The 14713-nt window shown below is 41.3% G+C and overlaps 1 protein-coding gene across 2 annotated transcripts; it reads right to left on the reverse strand.

Annotated features, from left to right (window-relative positions):
• Positions 1-317: 317 nt before the first annotated feature.
• On the reverse strand, positions 318-11923 carry zgc:113054 (uncharacterized). Of its 2 annotated transcripts, XM_004567402.3 has the most exons (12): positions 11778-11923; positions 11632-11701; positions 10122-10311; positions 9944-10035; positions 9613-9845; positions 9162-9398; positions 9007-9081; positions 8194-8410; positions 6101-6309; positions 5044-5116; positions 2592-2709; positions 318-1069 (listed from the first exon to the last, which is right to left on the reverse strand). In XM_004567402.3, exons 2-12 carry the CDS (start codon positions 11645-11647, stop codon positions 874-876), a joined length of 1656 nt encoding a protein of 551 aa, XP_004567459.2. In that variant the 5' UTR covers positions 11648-11701; positions 11778-11923; the 3' UTR covers positions 318-873. The 2 variants fall into 2 exon arrangements, with proteins under 2 accessions (XP_004567459.2, XP_004567458.2); XM_004567401.3 differs by having other exon boundaries at positions 11632-11923.
• Between the last annotated feature and the right edge of the window lie 2790 nt (positions 11924-14713).

Genomic DNA, 14713 nt, shown 5'->3' on the forward strand with positions numbered 1-14713 from the left:
CAGGGTGGTGGCAGCTGATCCTTTGGGTCTTTAAGGTAGCAGCCTCTGTGGATCAAGCTTGTTCCTATTTGCCTAATAGACAAATAGGTCAGGTCAGCGCCTTAGGAGTTTTTGTCACATTCTTGTCCCTGAACAATTTTTGCGTTGTGGCACATCTATGGGGAAGAGCCAGCCGCGTTCAGGGACACCAGGATGCCGGCAAACACATGATCAATATCATTCATTTCACATGTCAGTGGTTTTAATATTGGGACTAATTGTTGTACACAGCACTCAACAGCAGCTAATGAGAGGGAAAAAAACAGTCACACACAGTCTTTCACTTTAACATGCAAGGATAACTTCCCCCAGTTCATTACGATACAAAACCTTTTTACTTTTTATTACCCATTTGTATTTTTGACAGCATTTATCTGTGTTTGTGTTGGAGCAGATACAATAAAGTGTTACAGTCACAGTCATCAGTATGTTTAAGCAGCATCCAGGGAATAAAACACTGTAACAAAAAAGAAACTGTGATAATTTGGTCTCAATTGAAAGTAACGCTTGGTACTTTCCTGCTAAAAGAATTGGTAATAAAAAAAATGTTTATAACTCTTTCCTGTATTTAACATTGTTGCTTTATTTTCCTTTCAGTAAAACATTTTCTGCTGTTGTACCACACCGGACATTGAACTAAGCCTACAGTCTGCACAGAGAAAAAAAACCCCAAACTCCCAAAACTGATCTCACCTGTCCAGAAACTGCAGTTTCATTTAAACTGATATTACTGTTCAAGTCTCAAAGGGACATAATATGAATGCCACCTATTTTTAATCCCTGGAGAATGAAGAAGAGGGGGGAGGAAAGTTTTCATCTCTTCATCTAACCCTTCTACCACAGACTTTGCCCACCTTCTATGACTAAGTTATGCCCTGTCATGTAGTCAGAGGCATCAGATGCCAAGTAGACCACTGCAGCTTGCAGGTCTGTCACTTGAGCCAGTCTACCAGCAGGAATATCTGACAGCCAGCGCTGCACCAGAGGCCTCAGACTCTCCGAGTGGATGAGAGGGGTGTCAACAATCCCCCTGAAAAGAGAAGCAGACAAAGTGAGAGAGCGAAAGAGGAGGGAAAAGCACACACACACAGACACACACAATGAAATCAGAAGACATCACAGTTCAGAGCCAGGAGTGACAGCGTTGTTTCAGAGCCACCACTTTGGTGACAAAAATAAACCCAATTATCCTTTGCAGAAAGGGCATGGCATGGCATCTCTGATGATATTTACTGTGGGACGGGTGGCACTTTAATGACTGGCACATCTCTGGAAGAGCCCATGGGTACGAGGGGACGTGTGGTATAATTTGCACATAGCCTTTGGTTAAATACTTATTATATTTCCCCATTGAAATGTGCTACTTTGATGCCGAGACAGTATTTAGGCGAAGTTTATCAGAAAACCGCTGCTTTTAGTTTGCTGGTTGCACACTGGCATCTAATAGCGCCGTGTCACAACAAATGCCATTCTCTCCACTCCTCTACAGTCAAATATCACAGAGCTTACATTTGAATAAATATGTCAACATGCCCGCCTGCGCCTAATACGAGACGACTTCTGACTTTCCCCACAATCGCTGTGACAGTGACTAAAAGCCATGAGGCCTGAATCATTGTTCGATGTATCCTGGTGCCTTGATATGGAATTCCAACATTTGGCTAAATTAGCACTTCCAAGGAGCGTGTGACACCTTGGTTAACATATTCCACCTCAATTATATTTCTCTTCAGCTGCCCTGTTATCTGGAACCTTTCCTGGCAATCAGAGGTACTGTTTTCCCTCAGCCAATTTTCTAGATAATGCAGCTTATCACCGCTGCGGCTAAAGTTGCCAATGGAATCAGGCTCCAGTCAACCTCGTGAGCGCTAATTGTGTCCCTTTTTTATGCATATTTACCGACTGTCACTTCAAAGAAATCAGCGGCCCATTGAGACACCCGGTTAGCGAGGGTGGGGGGGGAAGTGAATTGCTTCTTTGCAAATTAAAATTAGCAAACAAGCTGCCGATAAATAAAGCTGAGCGTGGCGCGTGTGTGAGGGCTTTGTTCTGGGGCTGTGACTGGGCCCGGCTCGCCCGGTGCCACCGGACGGATTTGCTCAGGGATGGCTGGGGCTAAGAGATGCTTCACTTAACACCCCCCCGCCCCCTCAACCACCACCCCTACCTCCCCTCCCGACACACATTCAAACAGCCCCCTTCCTGTGTTCTCCTCCTTTTTCTTCCTACTGCTCAGCTTCACAGACAAATAGATACAAACAAGGGCGCTATTGTTGCGCCGACACTTGGAGTGAGGTTGCAAATTTGATTCCCTAATTGAACAGAACAATTAGAGCAAGTGTTTGGTTGATTCATCCCTCAAGACGTCATCTAATTAAGCACTGATGCATTGTTTGAGGACTTAAATTAGTGCATCCCCCTCAAACGGGAGCTCTTCATATGAAAGCAAAACGGCGCTAATCACTGCCTCCTTTCGCAGCTTGCTATAATCAAAAGGTGGGCCGCTGTGTTTTGGAGGAAGACGAGGAAGGCCAAAAATAGGCAGTACTTACGGCGAGATGCAGTTGACGCGCACTCCTCTGTCGGCCCATTCAGTGCCCAGAGTCTGAGTCAGTTTGACCACACCGGCCTTGGATGTGTTGTATGAAAGCTGCTTCTGAGGATGGGGGACTGGACAGTGAAGGGTGGAAAGAAAATGAGTTACTGAAAAAAGTCACTGCTGTCCATTTCGGGAAGTGGCACGTGCCATTTAAGAAGGCAACAATTACAGCATCATTAATAGTGGTATGCACTTTTCACATTCTTATTAAAGCCTCTTGTTGTTTTATCATTTGCCTTAACTGAAGAGTTTCCTTCTTACAGCGGGCCAATAGCTTCTACGGTGCACATTCCAGTTCCTGTGGTTTCTTGTGCACACTACATAAAAGCTCTTCCATTAGCTGCTGGGGACTCTGTGGATGATGCTAGGTAAAATTAATTGCTTATAATGTCCAGTTATGCTCTGTCCTCAGCAACAAAGGGAGGGAGCCATTTGTTTGCCTTGACCATCACAGATGCTGCACACTGCATGGGATGCCGGGACAGGGGCTCATTTTCTCCTGGTTGATTAATCATCACAAGGAAGGCTCCAAGTTACATACAACTTTAGTAGTTAACCTCATCACCCGCCGATCTGACTGCCAAATGGCTTCAGTGTGAGACCGGGGATGATAAATACCAGCCAGCTGCGGAGAGGCAGAGAGTGGTCCTGAGGAGAAAAGGGCTGGAGCATCCTGCATGCAATTTAGGGATGTTGGAAAAAAGAAGACAAAGAGGAATAAAATTTGCAGTGTAGGGGTAAAAGCTGGGATGTGTTGAAGAAATAACAAGTAAAGGGTGGGACAGGAGGATGGTAGCCATGAGCAGGGTTCAGCAACGAGATTGCAGAGGAAGGTAAGGTTGGGTTGGGCTGGGCTGGATAAGGGTAGGCTGGGACCTCAGAGGAGCAGGCGAGGATGAGCCGAGCCCAGGGCTTACACGCAGATTGAAGGTGAAATCCGACTTATCAGGACAGGAAACACAGCTCAAAATGCCTAACAGCACTAATCCTTGCTCAAGACCTGATGATACAGCCGCAAAATACCATTCAGAAAATGCCTTCATCCTTTAAATAAACCTGCATTGATGTTTTTCGCCGTCTTAAAGAGCAGTAATCCCCAGAGAAGCGAAAAAGAAGTAGAAGGAGAGCATTTTCCAAAGCCCTCTTTAACATTCACCCTACTTATTGCCCGTTGCAAGTGGGAGAAAACATGCTCTTTATCAGGCACGCCTTTTAAATTTTGAATTCTTCTGAGCAGATAAGGAGTTCAAATGATGTACTCTTTTCCCAGCTGCTGTTGTTATGTCCATTTCTATGCAGGGCAGATCTGCAGGTATGAGTGCGAGAGTCACAAATCCCTCAAGTAAGGTCAAAACCAAAAAAGAAAAGAAAAAAAAAAATCAAGATAGATATTTCCTGTCCGGGTGTCTTTGAGCTGCTGGCCGTCATTCAGAAAAAAATAGTTGTTGATGTTCAGAGAGTGTCTGTGTGTGTGTGTCGAGGGGGTGTTTGCAGGCCCACGAGCACATTCCATTCAGCAGATGGACAAAAAGCTGTCATTGTGCATTTTAATTGGACATTTACGGCTGCTTTTTGGTCGTCCACTTGGCTAGAACAGGTCCCATCTGATTACACATTATGACAATATTATAACAGATGTCCAGACCAATAAAGTAAATTCCTGAAGGACTGAGCGTAATGCGAGTAATTGATCATTTTCTTTATGCCGGCCTCTATTTACCAGCATGTTCCTGTTTTACAGATTGCCCCTGCAGTCGGGACTGGGGTCCATATGGCACGGCGCTTTACTGGCGATTTGACTATACTGCTGATGAAGTGTTGCAGTTCCTCTGGAGAAACCTGTTGGAGGAGGAACATTACACCGGTGCAGCGAATTACAAGGCTTTTACTAGGCTCCCACTAAACTCTAAAAGTGTCTTCCGCTGTTCAAACAAGGCCGTTGGCACAGGCTGGGGTTTTGCCGCGGCACAGGAACCCTCCCCTCCCAAGTTGGACCTCAGGTTGCCTTCCACATCCTCCAGACAGCTCCGCGGAGAGGGGATGTTTATTATGATGCAAAAATGCCTCGGCGAGATGCAATCACAACACTGCTACTGTATGCAGGGGTGGATGCATCTCTATAGAACTGTTTAACTGGGCTAAAAGTTGCCTAATCCTGTTTTAAAAGTGAAGGCTCACCTTAAGTTTCTCATAAACGAAGAAAACTGCTAAAAAAAAGACTTTGTTTGAAGATGAAAATCTAATGCGATGTGCACTCACCCACATAGCTGTACAGCACAAATGTATTTAACTCTCCCTTCCTCCCCCTCCTTCACTCTGCCCAACTCTCCACGCCAAATGGAGAGATTAAAAGCAGACATGGAGGGGCTCCAGAGAGAAAGTGGGGAAATAGAATCATCACTCACCTATTAGACTGGCCATGGAAGCTGTGTTGATAATCTTGCCGTACCCTTGCTTCAACATCACTCGACCTGCTGCCTAAGGCAAGGATTCGGAGGGGCGAGAGACACGTTAAACACCTTATTATTAAGGCCCTGATATGCCATGCCCAAAGCTGAGCACAGATCAACACAAAAACATGCAGTTTATCGTCGGAGACGGGAAAACGTTTGGTGTGGATTTGAAAGCGGCACAAAAAAAAGGGTGGGCGTGGGGGGGGGGTTGTAGGTTGTACATATAGATGTCTCGCAGCAGCTCGATAATTTAGGACTAAATTTAGTTTCTACAAAGGAGCTCAAGCTGGTTGGACCATTAATTAGGTCACAGTCTTAACTAGTTTGGACAGAAATAGAGTGCTGAAGGAATACGTCACCGAGAATCTGTTTGGCTCTTTTTTACTCATATTTAACTGGGAATAATTTGTAAATATATTAAACTGATGGATGCATTTTTCATTTTAACAGAAAATAACATTTCAGCTATGGGGTGTTTGCATGAACTGTACTCGTTGTGTGTGCAGAATCAGGATTTTTTCCTTCTTAAGCTTCGAAAACAGCAAGAAAACATGACCCGTCACAAAAGGACAGATAATGTGATTTATGTATGTCAAGTCTTCAGCTGCTATAGAGGCAGCTCTGTTTTAGATTTGCTTCAGTAAACATGTTCATTCAAACACTTTCCTATTAGTGAATCTGACTGATCAATAAGTGCACGATTCATTTTGAATTTGTCTCTGTTTATAGATTAGTTTTTAATTTGTAATGGAAATAAACCAACTCTATAAAATTAGTGCAGTGAGATGAGCGAAAGCTACAGTGGTTAAGTACATTTTCTGGCAGTTCTGGTAAACATAAAACCCGTTTGTATGCTACAAAACGTCTTCCTACCCAGTGTTTATCAAAGCAGAGGTGTATGTGAGTGAATCTCTTACAAAACTAATTAGGACCAAATCACTTGGAAAAATACTTGATAATATTTACTGCTATTGCACTACCCTCGCACAGGATGGGAGGTGACACACACCTGACAGCACATGAAGGTCCCCCTGAGGTTCACATTAAAGGTTTTGTCCCACTCCTCTAGACTGGTGTCTTCGCTGGCTGAGTTCATGTTGATGCCAGCATTGTTACAACCAATGTGGATCACTCCCCATTTGGAAACGATGGCGTCGATCATCCTCTGGACGTCATCTGACTTGCTGATGTCAGCTGTTATCGAAATGGCATTGATACCTGTTTGAAAGTAACACAGGGGTGTACTGTGAGAAAATTCGGCATTTTAGATTCTTTGACACAAAAAGTAATGCCCTAAGTAATGTGGATATAGTGAGATCACGTTTGATCAAACATTTTATCCTTTAGTATGCTGCCATCTGCTGGTCAAGACACAAACTAATGACAAAATTCACAATGTGAAACTCATTTTGAATGAATAAACGCAGGGCATGCTTGTTTTCTCACAAATAAAGCCCGGTTTGAAGCGTGCTATTCAACAGTGATGCTGTCATAGCAGATTTTCCAGTTTAAGGCCAGCTTCACCACTTTGAGGCCAACATATTGTTGTGACTCTTACAGGTTTTCATTTTAATTTCTGGCTGTCATCGATGTCTTTGAACTTATTGTTCTGCACCGCAAGCAATCTTAAGACATCTGCAGTATTTCGGCTATTGCAGCGAACAAAAGCAGGGAGACTCCAGGCTGTTCAGCGTCACATTCCTTTGGACTTCTTTAACAAGTGAGTCACAGCAGGGTGAACAGTCCGAAAAAAAAGGAGCAAGTTATGTTAAATCAGGGTTGTAATGTAGTTCTTCTTATTAACTTTAAGGAAAGTTTTAAGGAAAGGAACAACTTAAGAACAACAACCATAACAACAATCAAGTGAGTAAAGAAAGGAAAGTAACCAGTAACTTTTTTTCCTTAATTACTGATTACAGAATAAAACTGAACCACACTGTTTTAGGAGTTGTGGATTAAAGCCATCCTAGTAAGTGGACTTCATTCCATATTTAGTGGCGACTCTATCCCTAAATTCTGTCCCAGATATAAATTTTGTTGACCTTGAAGTTACGTGAGTGACGTCCATTCAATGAAACAAACACAAATGGAGAATGTAAAATCACAAGTGCGGGGGGGAGATGATGAAATTAACTTAATGTATACAAAATATATATATATATATATATATATACAATATATACAGAAATTCAAAGAATTTAGATTTGTAATAAAAGTATTTTCAGAAACCTGTACATGTTAATAATCACTGTCTATGTAACAATGTTCCTGTAAAGTCTCACATTGATTGGCTCACCAGTTAAGAAGGAGACATACAGACATATGCCATGATCCTTACAGTATGAACACTGACCATTCAGTCCTAGCCTATATAACAACCATAGCTTCATAATGATTACAGAACATCAGACTACTTGTTCTTATTGCTTAAAAATGCAGAATTATCATATAGAAATAAAAAACCTGAAGTTGTGCGCTATTTGAACACGTTGCCTGCCTGCAGCACTAAAGGACTCCGTGAGAGACGTCTGTCTCGCCCTAGCAGCACCTCTCCTCCCCTTCAATTTGCCTCAACATAAGCTCATCATATTCTGTGACATGATTTACTCTGAGGTGTTTGACGAGGTTAGTGATGTTGCCACAACACCTCACTGTCTGCCACAGTTATCGCAAACCGCGTCTCGGCTGTTTGTGGAGGTAAAATACGTCCACACATGACTCCAGTTACGCTCAGCCATTGTTGTGAGTGTGCACGTCAAGGGGCTGCGACACATTCATACAGCCATATTTCGCACATGACTATGAAAGGCGGAAGAGGAAGTAGTTCCGCTGTGTTCCTGTTAATGGTAAACTACATATTTACCCCAAATTACTAAAATATTGATATTTTAATTTGAGAATCAATTCTAGAACATAAATAACTGGTATCGGAGGAATCGGTATGTCAATATCGATCCGCACACCACTACTTCACAGGGCCAACCTGCAGTACCTTAATAGCCCACCAGGAGGCTGCAGACCACTTTGGGAATCCATTCTCTAAACTAGGATGGGCTGTGAAAAAAAGGGCATTCAAGTCAGTCCTTGTATGTTTTTTGTTACCTTTAAGGAAGAGCTCCTCAACGACTGTCTCAGCTTTTGCTCCATCCAGGTCTACCACAGCCACCTTTGCACCAGCTTCACCCAGAGCGTGAGCGAATGCTCGGCCTATGCCTTGTCCAGCGCCTGTCACATAGGCCACCTTACCGTCAAGACGCATTCGATCCAGGATGAAACGCCCTGTGACCCCACGGAAAACCTCATCATCTGTAATTTTACACTAATGAACGAGAATAAACAGGCAGATGTGATCAGTAAGTATGATGATGCCTGGAGAAACTCGTCACATCAATCATTACATGCTGTAAATAAAACGTAGTCAGAACTACAAAGTGGTAATCCATAAATCAATAGGATTTTGCAGGGAAGCCACAGATAGAATCAATAATGGCACAGTGAAAGAAGGAGTACAAGTAAGCAGATACAAATCAACATAGAAAAGCTCCTGCTAACAAGTGCTAACAGGTATATTTTAAAATAGGATTTAACTTTTCACCGTATGAAAAAACCTCAACACAGACCTTTTAGATCATCTGTAAGTAAAATTAACCACACTGAATAAGTGCCCCAAACATTTTATTTCATTCATTCATTTGTGTCATGATGAGGGAGATGAATTGTTTATATGGTAAACTCTTTCTTTTGATGGGGTCATGAAAAGAATTAAATCACTACTTGGTAGGTGAGATAAACTTGGATCCCGCTTATCCCTGAGTTGTGAGGTGTTTATATCTAGCATTTAATGTTATAGTATTGCTGATACTGTGAATAGTGAAGGCACGTATATCAGCTGTGACTGAGGGAGGTTAACAGTACCTGATGCCGAAAGCACTCAGCAGCCGGAGGTACCCGACGGATAAGAGTGAGGCCGTCTCTTAAAGGGACTATGACCTTTCAAACAAGGAGGCATTATTAGAATAAAGGTTAACCAACAAACAACTGACTGCAACACGAAAACATCTGAAACTCACCTGCTCTACTCGGGGGTCATTAGACACAAACTGGTTGAACTCGCGAAGGGCCAGTCCATTGCTATCTGTGGTTTCATTAAGATAAACCCTGGCTTTGAACAGCGAGTTATCGATACATATGACCCCTCGCAATCTGAGCATGTTGTTGTCCATGATAAATTTGTAGTAGTTGATGTAGTTGTTTTTGTCTGCATCGATGAAAACCATGTCGAACTGTTCACCGGCGGTGGCTAATTCCTGGAACAGAGACAACGTTATTACAAAACTGACCCCATGACCCACAGTTTGTTCACTTATTGACAAAAAGGGTCAGCGTTAGCCTTGGACTGTTCTGATTATGGAACGCATGTGACACGCAGTGAAGGCTAAGTGTTACCTAAATGTATTTTTAGTTTGCAAAACAGTTCATTGGACCTTCAAAAGGATCCAAAGTTGATCGATTTTTATTCACCTTTAGTGTCTCCATGGCATTTCCAGTCTTGACGTTAATCTTTTTACCATGTGGAGACTTATCAAAAATGGGCTGAGCAAACTCTTTAAGGTATGGCTCCAACTCGCAGGCCACTAAGCACCCGTCCTCTGGTAGGGCTTCAGCCATCGACAGAGCTCCATAGCCAGTGAACATCCCGATCTCTAGGACCCTTTTTGCTTGACTCATGTGGATCAGCATCTTCAGCGTTTGACCTGCCAAAAACAGATCACAGATCATGTTATCACAATATGACTAAACCAGTAAAAAAGAAAATGGTATAGTGTAAGCAGCACATGTATGAAAGTCCCACCTTCAACGTGTCCAGTGATACATTCCTTGGGAAGCTTGAACATAGTCTTGCCCTCCTTGTGCACTTGATCCCAGTCATGAGAAAAAGTCTTTCTACAATGGAGTGTAATCGAATATGTTAATGCTTATTTCACACAGCAAATGCTTGCTGTGCTTTATGATTATAAGTGAGGACTTACTTAAAAAGTTCTGCAAGCTGTTCACTTTCCTGTGTGGTCATTTTCTCCAGGTAGTCATCCAGGCCACTGGCGATGTCCAGAGCCTTCTGCAAGTGGCTTGTCAACTCTTCTGGAACATTCCCACAGGATGCAGCTATGTCCTGGGCTTTAGTTAAAAGGTCCACAATGACTTCCACTGGGGTGTCAGGAACTGGGGAGGATGTCATATGTAATGTTACTTAATGATGTCTCCATTCTAGTTTTATTGTCATTTCCTGCTCCAGTAAAATGATGCATCTCAGAAACTCTGAGTCGATGTTTAATATCAAGTAAATTATTCAGCTGGTTTTAAGAATATCAGAAAATTGAGGTAATGACTAATATGCATTATTCATGCATTATCCTTACAGAAACATTTTTTTCACTTTCAGCATTTTGTGTTAGAAAAATAATAAATATAACTAAAGAAAAATCAGATAGATCAGAAATACTTTATTGATCTCCAAAAATCTGCAAATTATAGAAAGCATTATATTGTGTATACTTACTGCACAGTAAAGTCAATAAATTGAATAGTTTTTAGTGCTAAGTCACAGTTTCTTGCCTATAATGAGTCAGCTGATATCTGCACTCATCAGCCACTTTGGTAAGAACACCTGGTCAACTGCTTATTAATGCAGATATCTAATGAGCCAATTATAGGGCAGCACCTCAGTGCATTAGGGCATGTAGACATGGTCAAGATGATGAAGAACATTTGAATGGGGAAGAAAGGTGAACATGGCATGGTTGCTGATTCCAGACGGGCTGATTTGAGTATCTTAAAAACTGCAGATCTGCTGGGATTTTCTCATACAGCCAACTGTGGGGTTCACAGACAAGGCGCAGGAAAATAGAACACATCTGGTGAGCAGCAGTTCTCTGAGAGAAAATCTCTTGTTAATGTCAGAGGTTAGATGAGAATGACCAGACTGCTCAAAGTGGACACTAACTCAAACAACCACTTGTTTACAACTAACTAAGGCATGCAGAAGAGCATCTCTGAGTGGGATGCGCTGTAACGCCCCACAATAATCTTAATAAAGTGTCGCCTAAGTGTCAAAAGAACTACCTGAATTATTCAAATTATTAAAAAGTTTTAACAGGGACCTCCCAATAAAAGTAAGCAGTTTACTTAAACCTAAAGCACTCTACTCGAAATAAGTACTTTCACTTTTATACTTTAATACTGCACGTGTTAATATTTCAGGAAAATATTCCACCTTTTATTCAACTGCCTTATGCACATAAAGTTAACATAACGTTGAGAATTAAAATTGTGCATATGACACCAGCACACTAACGCATTATAGCGTAGTTTAATACACAAGTAATACAAATATGCACCGTTTATAGAACTGTCCTGCCACATATACGTTGTTCACGTGTCTGTGTTAATATATCTTTTAAAATCGAAAAACTTACAGTACCGTTAAGAATTGAGATATCGATTTATCAGAACGGGAGTAAAAAAAAATGGCAATAGTCTTACCTTTTTCGGTTGACATGCTTCCGTTTTATGGGCGTGACGCTTTTACCGAGTAGAGGACGCTAATCTGTACCTGCGGAGGTAACTGAAGTTTCAGTTATATCACCAAAACTAGCTAATTGTTAGGTAAGGCGGAGAGACTGGCTTACACAACAACGACTCTTCATTATTCAACTGGTTCTGGCACGTGACAGCGGCTCCTGCCTGCCTCCGACCAGTGTCTGAACGCTGGTTATCAAACAGCTTTCCCAGCTCAGGGTGTCGCTCTTTCTGAGAAGAAGCTGGGTAGTGAGTGGGTGGGTGGAAAGGGGGGGGGGGGGGGGGGGGGGCGTCAGTGAGCCAGTTTGTGGGAGGGCCTGAAATGTCTGAAGTTCCTGAAATGATTTTGGCTATTTACGGCTGACTGCGATCCAAGAAGAGAGCAAAACTCCAACCAGTACCATTAGCCACACGTGTGTGTGAGATATAGATAAATAAATAGATACTTGATCCCGCAAGGGAAATTACTTCATTACAGCTGCAGCAAAAAGAATACTAATTGTGTAATCTACAATAGAAAAAGCATTGTAAAAAGTACCACAGGACCACACTGAATGCCTTATTATGTGGAATTCTATATGGAAGCGTTATAAAATAAGCTAATACCATACAATACTAAGTTTAAAGCACTTTAAAACAGCTACATCAGATACAGAAAAGTGAATAAATACATTGAAAACTATTTTTTTTAAAAAGTTGATACAAAAACAACATTAAATGCAGCTATACCACAATGAAAACAAACAGTCACAATGTTATAAAAACAAATAAGATCAATGTTTCGTACTGGGTCGAATGCAAGGGAGTTTAAGTTTGCTTTTAAGTGTTGGTGATTGTCTAATGTGCAGATAAAGCAGATATAGTGAAAAAAGCAATGTCCCTAAAACTTAAGTAACTCTACACTTAAGAGTACCTATGTTAGCTTACACTAATGCAGAAAGTGGTTTTGAAACACATCCATGATTTTTTTCCCGTGGTCTTTAGCCTGAGGTAAGCCAGGTGCTGTGTTTCTGAGAACTGTCTGCAGTTTGTCAGATCATCACCTGGGGCGGGTGTGGCACCTTTGAAATGCAATTAAAAAGCCTCACTAGTTTTTTTTTCGCTCTAGATTTGCTCCGTTAGCTCAGACATGAGAAATATTTAAGCCGTTTGAAAAATAAAAGATGAGTTGTCAAGATCAGCCTTTACACAAAGTCTTTTACACGTTTCAACCACTTGACACAAGTGATGATATAAGGCCGACATATGTTCCTCTTCTAGGTTTCGTAATGTTCCACTCTGTTACAGCAGCAGTGCAAATAATGCTTATATGTTTATAATGTTTAAAAGGAAAGAAGCTGTATTGATAAAGTTTATCTTCAAGGATCTGCACACAGCCTTTTGTTGGAGCAGTTTGACTACAAGTGCAACAAGTTAAGCCCTGGTGAAGTGAGTTTAGGTTAAGTGCAGTGTAAATGTTGGGGGCCAACTGTGAACACACATTCTGCCTTTCATTAGCTGGCTTGTAAAAAATGTAAAACCCTAGTCAGAGATAAGGCATATAAAGATTTTCTTTTTGCATATTTGCCACACATGTTACAGATCATCAAACGACTTTTAATAATAGACAAAAAATAACATGATTAAATACTAAAGTTTTATTTATTAAGGGGGAAAAAGCTATCCAAACCTACCTGACTCTGTGTGAAAGAGCACCCTGTAATCAACCATTAGTGATACCTGGCGCAGAGTCTTGCACATTGCTGTGGAATGGTGTGTTTAAGGTCACGCCAAAGCATCTCAATTTGAATTTAGACCTCATTGCATGAACTGAATCTCCTTCAGGACTTTCTGGTAGAGAGCAGAATTAATGGCTCCGTCAATTACAGCAAGTTGATAAAGTCCTGAAGCTGCAAATCAGCCCCAGACCACTTTTTCCGAATAGTTTTGTCATCAGGACATCAGGACTTTTAAGATGTATTTATATTTGGTTATAAGCTTTTGCTAATACTCTTGTACAATGCTGAAATTGCAAGTATACATCCGTAGATTATAAAAGTGATCAGGCTTTTTTATCGTCAAAAATCAGTGAAACTGATGGGGGGGTTTTCTAATCTGGTGACAAACGAAGGCGATTTCTACATATCCTTTACTAGACAATACAGCAGTAACCTGTAGTGTTTAAATCTATGCACTGTAACTGTATGCAGATGTAAATAAAGTTGCGCTTTGCATTTAGCTACCACAACAGAACAGGAGCAAATATAAATGCAAAGAGCAAAGTGGCATGTAATAATTTGAAACGAAACTTTTAAAACAGCTCAAAATATCATCAAACAAAGTGTTCGTGTGCAGTTTGTTAAACAGTGTATCTGTGAGCTAAATGTACAGTTGCTGTAGTTCCCACTAAGTGGAAAAAATGTTATTGTGTGGCCCCCGACAGAAGGAGAAAGATATAAGATGGGTACAGGACAGAAGAGGAAGAAGTGAGATCATCTTCAAAGGTAAGGACTGCTCAGCAAGAGGAATAAAATAATCTGTAAACGTAAATCCTACTTATAACATTCTAAGTCATTTCAAACCTTTTAAACCAGATATCAGATCGATTCATGATGTATTGCCAAATTATGTTTTTGTGAAGGGTTTTGCGAAACAAACAGAAGTACACGGATGTCGTGTTGTTCAAAGGTTGCATGAAAATGCTATACAAAGCAGTTTAGTACACTTCATTGACCATGAACACGCCAGTGTCATTTTAGGTCAATGTTCATGGTCAGTGTTCAGTTACATTAAGGGTAGCAGACATTAATGTATCTTTAAAGTGATGATTTAGAATTTATTTACTCACAAAGGCACTTTTTCATACTAACTTTATAGTGTCCATGAGTTGGAAATCAGCTATATAGCTTATGTAACATCTTATATGCTGATATGTTGAAGTTAGTTGGCTAAATACATAAAGAGCAGGAAACCTCAAAGCAGCAGCAGCAGCACAGGTCAGCTGATCAGAGCCAGGGAAAATCTTGCAGAACTCCCTCCTGCTTCATCTCCCACGTGCCAAATTACA

The sequence above is a fragment of the Maylandia zebra genome, linkage group LG5 (assembly GCF_041146795.1).
Source record: "Maylandia zebra isolate NMK-2024a linkage group LG5, Mzebra_GT3a, whole genome shotgun sequence".
In the NCBI taxonomy this organism is placed as follows: domain Eukaryota; kingdom Metazoa; phylum Chordata; class Actinopteri; order Cichliformes; family Cichlidae; genus Maylandia; species Maylandia zebra.